General features: G+C 50.2%; 1 protein-coding gene across 1 annotated transcript; it reads left to right on the forward strand.

Moving 5' to 3' along the window:
• The first annotated feature begins 904 nt into the window (after positions 1–904).
• HEY1 (hes related family bHLH transcription factor with YRPW motif 1) lies at positions 905–4,652 on the forward strand. Its single transcript, XM_084618847.1, has 5 exons — positions 905–1,108; positions 1,401–1,476; positions 1,582–1,665; positions 1,856–1,937; positions 2,824–4,652. The coding sequence occupies exons 1-5, from the start codon at positions 1,017–1,019 to the stop codon at positions 3,405–3,407; spliced, it is 918 nt and encodes a 305-aa protein (XP_084474973.1). The 5' UTR covers positions 905–1,016; the 3' UTR covers positions 3,408–4,652.
• Positions 4,653–6,865: the final 2,213 nt, after the last annotated feature.

The raw sequence follows: 6,865 nt of genomic DNA on the forward strand, positions 1-6,865 counted from the left end.
CTAGTTCACAAAACTGGGGGTAGGGGGGTTAGGGAAATTCGCGGGGGCATGTAGGGAAACCCCTGCGCCCAGCAGGAGGGCCAGGGTGGGAAAGGCACGGAGGCGCTCGGTTGCCAGGGCGCGGCAGCCAGCAATGGAGGCTGGGCTGACGGCCGGGGCGACGGGTCACGGCAGTAGCGAGCCAGCGCCCCCCGCTGTGAAGGGCCCGGGACGCGAAGGGAGCCTTGGCCCACGGGATGACACGATCTCACGGAGCGGCTCCGCTCCCAGGGCTGGGCCCGGCCGGCCGGCCGGCCGCGGGGGCGGCCCAGAGCCCGGCCGGAGATAAGGGAACCGAGACGCCGGCGGGGGCTGGCAGGGCGGACCGGGCAGCCGGGCTCCCCGCGCGGAAGGCGGCCCAGCCCATAGCCCGAGCGCAGCCGCCGCAGGCCCTGTCTGCCCCCCGGCCGGGGGAGGCTCACACGCGGCGGCCGCCGCTGCCGCACGCACCGCCCAGCGCCGCAGCCGGCCGCGATTGGCCGCCAGCCGGGCACCGAGCAACTTTCCCACGGCCGCGAGGCCACGCGCGCGCGGCTCCGCCAGCGCCTGACTGGCCTCCGGCCCAGCCAATCGCGCACCGACGGGGGCGGGCTCCGAACGCGGCCATGTGTCGCTCCAAGCAGCTCCACCCCCAAGCTGCTCCGGAGCAAGGGAAGGGGGCGAGTCACTGACCAGCCTCCCCGCCAGCGGCTATTGGCTGCAACCGGCGGCGCGTCCGCCAATCAGGAGAGCGGGGCCAGCGAGTGGCTACAATGTGATGTCTGTGGCCGGCGGCGCCTGGCCTCCCCCCTCCCGCGGGTAAGAGGCGAGGCGTGGGAACGGGATGGGGGAGACGGAGCTGGCGGAGCCAGAGGTCGAGCGGCAGCGGGGCGCGCACTGAGCCAGCCAGCCCGCCAGCCAGCCAGCCCGGGCCCGATCCCTGCCTCCCGCCCGCCCCCCTGCAGCCTCCCCTGCCCGGCGGCGGCGGCAGCAGCAGCATGAAGCGGGCGCACCCCGAGTACAGCTCCTCTGACAGCGAGGAGCTGGACGAGCCCGTCGAGGTGGAGAAGGAGAGCGCGGACGAGAATGGGTGAGGAGGGGAGCGGGGGCGCTGTGCCCCCGGGGGCATGGGGTGCGTGGGCCGGGGGAGGCGCCCGTTCGCGGCGATCCTCGGGGGAGCGGCAGCCGGGGTGTGCTCTGTGCCCGCCGCGGGCAGGCAGGCTCCCTGCCCTGGCGGCTCGCACCTTTGCCTCCCGGAGTCCCCGCGCGGAGCCACCTCCGCCCACGCCTTGTTATTATGGGAGCGGCTGCGTTGATCCTTCCTTACAGCCCCGTTTCTCTCACTCCCGGCATCTGCGCTAACTGTTTGTGATTCATTTCAGAAACTTGAGTTCAGCTCCAGGTTCAATGTCTCCATCCACCACCTCCCAGATCCTGGCCAGGAAAAGGCGCAGAGGGGTGAGTCCCCGTTCACTAACTACTGATACCCTCCCAGGGTCAAGCTGCTTTGCCCCAGCGTGCCTTTTGCATTCAACGCTGAAAACTTGTCTGTTTTACTCATAGATCATCGAGAAACGTCGCCGGGATCGAATCAATAACAGCTTGTCGGAGCTGAGGAGACTGGTGCCAAGTGCTTTTGAAAAGCAGGTAATTCACAATGGGCTCTGACTATAATTAGTGCATAGGTGACTGGGTCACAAGGACTGCAGACTAGAAGTGGTGCTGCATCTTACCCTTTTATAGTTTATTTTGCACTATTTCTGCCAAATTCTTTGAGATCTTCTAAAAATTGACCTATTCTACCCCCTCTCCTCTCTTGCGCTCTCTCTTTTTCAAGGGATCAGCCAAACTGGAAAAAGCTGAAATTCTGCAGATGACTGTGGATCACCTGAAAATGTTGCATACAGCAGGAGGCAAAGGTAATCTTTTATCTGACAACAGATTCAATAGTTCTGAACAAACCGTGATTACAGCAACAAAGTTGAAGTCAGACCAAGCAGCACCCTGAGCCGTAACTGAATGTCCCACAAACTTGTCATCTGCATGCAGTGGGTGGAGAAATCAAATGGAAATATGTGTATACACAACTGGGAAATTCAGTATTTCCTCTTACATGGAACATTGTATAGTCTATTTACTGTTCTATGTTAAGTGCAGATTATGTTGTCGTAGACTATAGATAGACTCTGTTGAGAAAATGATTTGTTATCCAAGTTTCTGTAAGGTTATGGCAGCACTGTGAAGTGAAGTAACTTTCAGCCACTGAAGAGAAACACAAGCTTTTTCTCACCCCCCCCAGCCTAAAACAAGTGGTCTATCTGGGATCTTTTTGGCTGTTTAATGTTTTAGGTTGAAATGGGTAGTGGAGGAGCTAACACAAATGCGAATGTATAAATTGATATTTGAGGACCGACAGCTAGTCTGTGAAAGTGGCCTGTGATAAGTTACATGTGTGTGACTAATGAATTTCACTGTTCAGTGGCTTTGTGTCCATTGATGTAGCTAGCATTGGAAAATACATCTCTCCTCTTTGTGCGTTCTTTGCTGGTAGTGTGAAGTTTCAGCTTATACGTGCCAGTCTGCGACTGGTCCTGGGACTCGCTGCATCACAACACATATACTATAAAAGAAAAACTTGTTAGACCATAGAAGAGTTTTTGGAAGCCATTCTGTGGTTGGGGAAAACTGCAACTATATAACCGTCACACTCAAGTGAAATGTACTTGTAGGGAGTGTGGAGGATGCAGAGTAGTCAGTGACTACAAACGGTATTTTAAGACTCCACTCTTTGTTCCTTTTTCTTAGGCTATTTTGATGCCCACGCTCTTGCTATGGACTATCGGAGTTTAGGATTTCGAGAGTGCCTGGCTGAAGTAGTCCGGTACCTTAGTATTATTGAGGGTCTGGATACTTCTGATCCTCTTCGAGTTCGACTGGTGTCTCACCTCAATAATTATGCCTCTCAACGGGAAGCAGCAAGTAGTGCCCACACCGGCATTGGACATATTCCTTGGGGCAGTGCCTTTGGACATCATCCTCACATCTCTCACCCGTTGTTATTGCCTCAGAATGGGCACAGTAATTCCAGTACCACAACGTCTTCCACAGAACCACATCACCAGAGCAGAATTGCTGCTTCACATGCTGAAACTTCTTCACTGAGACTGCCCCCTAATGGCAGCATTGGACCAGTGCTTCCTGTGGTCACCTCTACTTCCAAACTATCTCCTCCTCTGCTGTCCTCCATGGCATCTTTGTCTGCGTTCCCCTTTTCATTTGGTTCGTTCCATTTGCTGTCACCTAATGTACTCAGTCCATCCACACCAGCACAGTCGGCAAACCTTGGCAAGCCCTACAGACCGTGGGGGACTGAGATTGGAGCCTTTTAAGAACTAATAGTTTTAGCGCAGGGTGAGGGAAGCCTAAAAACTCAGCTGAGCTGGTTTTATTGCCAACTTCAATTTTAAGTTCTTAAGTAACTGAGACAAAGGTACAGTTCAAGCTTAACAAAGTTTGTCTAAAAACTGAAGTGCTTGGGTTTTTTACATTTTTGTATTAGCAGATTTTAAAAAAAAATGAATTGCTGAAGTTTGTCCAAAAATAAAATCACACTAGTGGATGTTAACACTTGTGATAGGTTTATGCTGAGTGTTTAACTCCCTTTGTAAACAATTTGTCTCAAATGATTCCATTTTGCCTCAGAACATTGGACCCTTTTTTAACGTTTAGTGTATTTTTGTCTATTATTGTTAGTGACAGCTTATTTTTAGTTTTAATTTTTCAAAACCGCTATTCTCAGCATTAACATAAATTGTGTTTTTGTTAATATTTTGACATTAAGATGTTCTATAAGGAAATATTCTTTTGTAAACTGTATTCTGAGTTTTATATCTCTGAACAAAGCGTTGACAAATCAGATTGACCAGGCTTATCACAGAAAAGGAATTCTGTGTCCCAGAGGCTGGGTGGGTTTGGTGATCTTGTCCTAGTCCTAGTCTTATCCTAGTGGACATTTATCACAACTCAGAACCACTGCATTATTTCTTTTGGCATAAGGAGGGCCAGTTTTTTGCTCAAGAGTAAACTACTACTAGAATAGCAAAGGTGCTACCGATCAAGTGTGAATTGCATTGGTGTTGATTTAGGTGGGGTCATGGGGGAGAGAGACCAACACCTTACACCACTTTACTGGCCAGAGCCAATGCTAAACACCCTTTCAATTGTGTGGGGTCAGAACCTGATCTTGGTTACAATGGAGTACCCTAAATTTCTACTTGGGTAACTGATTTCACCCTAGGAGCTTCAAATTTGCACCTAAAATAAATTGTGGCCGTATTTAAATAGCAAAAGGAATGGTACAGTGGAAACCCATTCCGGGCATAAGCTTGTTTTGTAACAAATGTATTCTCTTAACTGATCAGTTTTCTATTGTATTTTACTCTGAGATGCACCCAGAGGTGATTCCTCATATTTTACAAGGGCTCTGCTGCATTCTTGTATATATTCTGGTTGGGTTTCATGAGACTCTCATTTTGAACAGTTTTATTCTGTCAAGAGGTATTCTTTATTGGGCTCCACTGAATTGGGTTTGGTCGCTTTTGTATTTGTGGCTAAATAAAGGAGAAAGAACAAACTATTTTGAATGACATTTTTGTCTGATATGTCAGTGGGGAATCCTGTAGCCACGGGTACCATCTGAGAGGTGGCAGAATTACTACTTGTTCTTTCTGTGACATATACTTAACATCACTGTGCAACTATGTCTTAAATGGTACCGCATACTTTTCTACTACGGTTCAGGTCACAGAGTAGTGCTATGTCTCCGAATAAGGCCATGTTTCAGAATCAAGCTTAAAAAGTGAGTATTAAGATTACTTTTTTGCTTTTCACATGCTTGCCAGTCCAAGGAGGATAAGGTGAAAGACACCAACATCCGTGCTAGAGAGAAGGGTGAAGTTGCACTGCACATGCTGGTAAAGGCCATTTAAATTATTTAAGATTTTTTTTTTTTTAAGTTAGCATTGGGAACCTGTTGATGCTGCCTCACACATGAGTTTTGTTTTGCCCAAACATCTATGTGAGCTCATAAAATAGGTGAGTTCTGCAGATAAAATTCAAGTTCATTTTACATCCTATGTGGTTGTACAGCATTTAGCATGATGGAACTCTGACACTGATTGGTGCCTGTGTGTGTTACTACAATATTAATAATACTGTGCAGCTGGCTCACACATACTGAACTTAATAGTATGATGGCACGTGTGTAAAATACTTCCCTAAAGCAGTACGAACAGAGACATGACCTGGGGCGCCTGGTTTTCTGTAGCACTCTGGAAGTCTGCACCTGTAGAACTTAAGGATTTCTCCTCCAGGTACCTTAATTCTTCTCTGTGCATTTGATTTTATAGAGTAATTCTATCTTCAGATGGCTTATCTTTGTTCCAACTTAACTCTGCCAGAATAGAGCCAGAGTGCCTGGCCCCTTGGGAGCAGAGTATTTTGTTTTAAAAAGGATTCTCTGTCTAATATTGGAGTGGCATTAACTGGAGCCTGATGGATATCTTGGGTCCCTTAGTTGAAAGGAGCATTGCCCTGAGGTTGGGAATAGTTAATATGGGAGGGAAATCAGGTATATAACCTCATTCTGTTCTCCTAGGTTGGAGAAAATTGTTGCCAGTCATGAAGGTAGGAAAAGCAAAACTGAACATTAGTGCTAGAAGTATGTCAACGTGGGGGGAGGGATAGCTCAGCGGTTTGAGCATTGGCCTGCTAAACCCAGGGTTGTGAGCTCAATCCTTGAGGGGGCCATTTGGGGATCTGGGGCAAAAATTGGGGCTTGGTCCTGCTTTGAGCAGAGGGTTGGACTAGATGACCTCCTGAGGTCCCTTCCAACCCTGATATTCTATGATATCACAGTGAAGAAATTATAGAATATAGAGTGTCTATAAACATATTAAATAAAAGGCTATAAAAGTCAGATCCCAGTTTCTCTTTCAGATTTATATTGTCACTCATATAATTATGTTCCTGTTTGGTACTAAACTAACACATCTCTATCTAAGGGACAGCCAGAGTGCACACATCTGCTCTTTCGTAAAGTTTAAAGGCTTTCTAAACCACAAAGCTGCTAAGCCTCAGTGATTGTTTCCTTCACATCCAAATGTTTTTGCCCATCTTTAAATTGCTGGCTCTCCTGCGGGGGTGAGGGCTGCAGGGTTCAGGGTGTGGGAGGGGGCTCTGGACTGGGGCAGAGGGTTGGTGTGTGGGAGGGCGTCAGAGGTCTGGGCTGCGGGTGCAGGCTCTAGGGTGGGGCTGGGGATGAGGTGTTCAGGGTGCAAGAAGGGGCTTCATGTTGGGGGGGCTCAGAGCTGGGGTAGGGGATTGGCGTGTGGGGTTTGGGAGCGGGCTTACCTCAGGTGGCTCCCCGTCAGCAGCGAAGCAGGGGTGCTAAGGCAGGCTTCCTGTCTGTCCTGGCACTGCAGACTGCGCTGTGCCCCAGAAGCAGCCAGTGGCAGGTCTGGCTCCTAGGCAGAGGTGTGCAAGTGGCTCCGTGTGGCTCTCGCCCACAGGCACCGCCCCCTCCAGCTCCCATTGTTCAGGAACTGGCCAATGGGAGTGTGGATCCCGTGCTCGGGGTGGGGGCAGCACACGGAGCCCCATGGCCCCGCCGCCTAGGAGCCGGACCTGCTGCTGGCTGCTTCTGGGGCACAGCGCGGTGTCAGAACAGGTAGGGACTAGCCTGCCTTAGCTGGGCAGCACCACCAATGGAACTTTTAATGGCCTGCTTGGTGGTGATGACCAGAACCGTTGTGATCCTGTGCCTTACATTCCATGACCCGCTGTTTGA

The sequence above is a fragment of the Lepidochelys olivacea genome (genome assembly GCF_965140295.1).
Source record: "Lepidochelys olivacea isolate rLepOli2 genome assembly, chromosome: 2".
Classification (NCBI taxonomy): domain Eukaryota; kingdom Metazoa; phylum Chordata; order Testudines; family Cheloniidae; genus Lepidochelys; species Lepidochelys olivacea.

Excerpts from the sequence above, each read along its gene's own strand:
- HEY1 (XM_084618847.1), top strand. The coding sequence starts at position 1,017 with ATGAAGCGGGCGCACCCCGAGTACAGCTCCTCTGACAGCGAGGAGCTG. Across the intron at positions 1,109-1,400 it reads GAGAGCGCGGACGAGAATGG|AAACTTGAGTTCAGCTCCAG; the intron begins GTGAGGAGGGGA and ends GATTCATTTCAG. Across the intron at positions 1,666-1,855 it reads CAAGTGCTTTTGAAAAGCAG|GGATCAGCCAAACTGGAAAA; the intron begins GTAATTCACAAT and ends CTCTTTTTCAAG.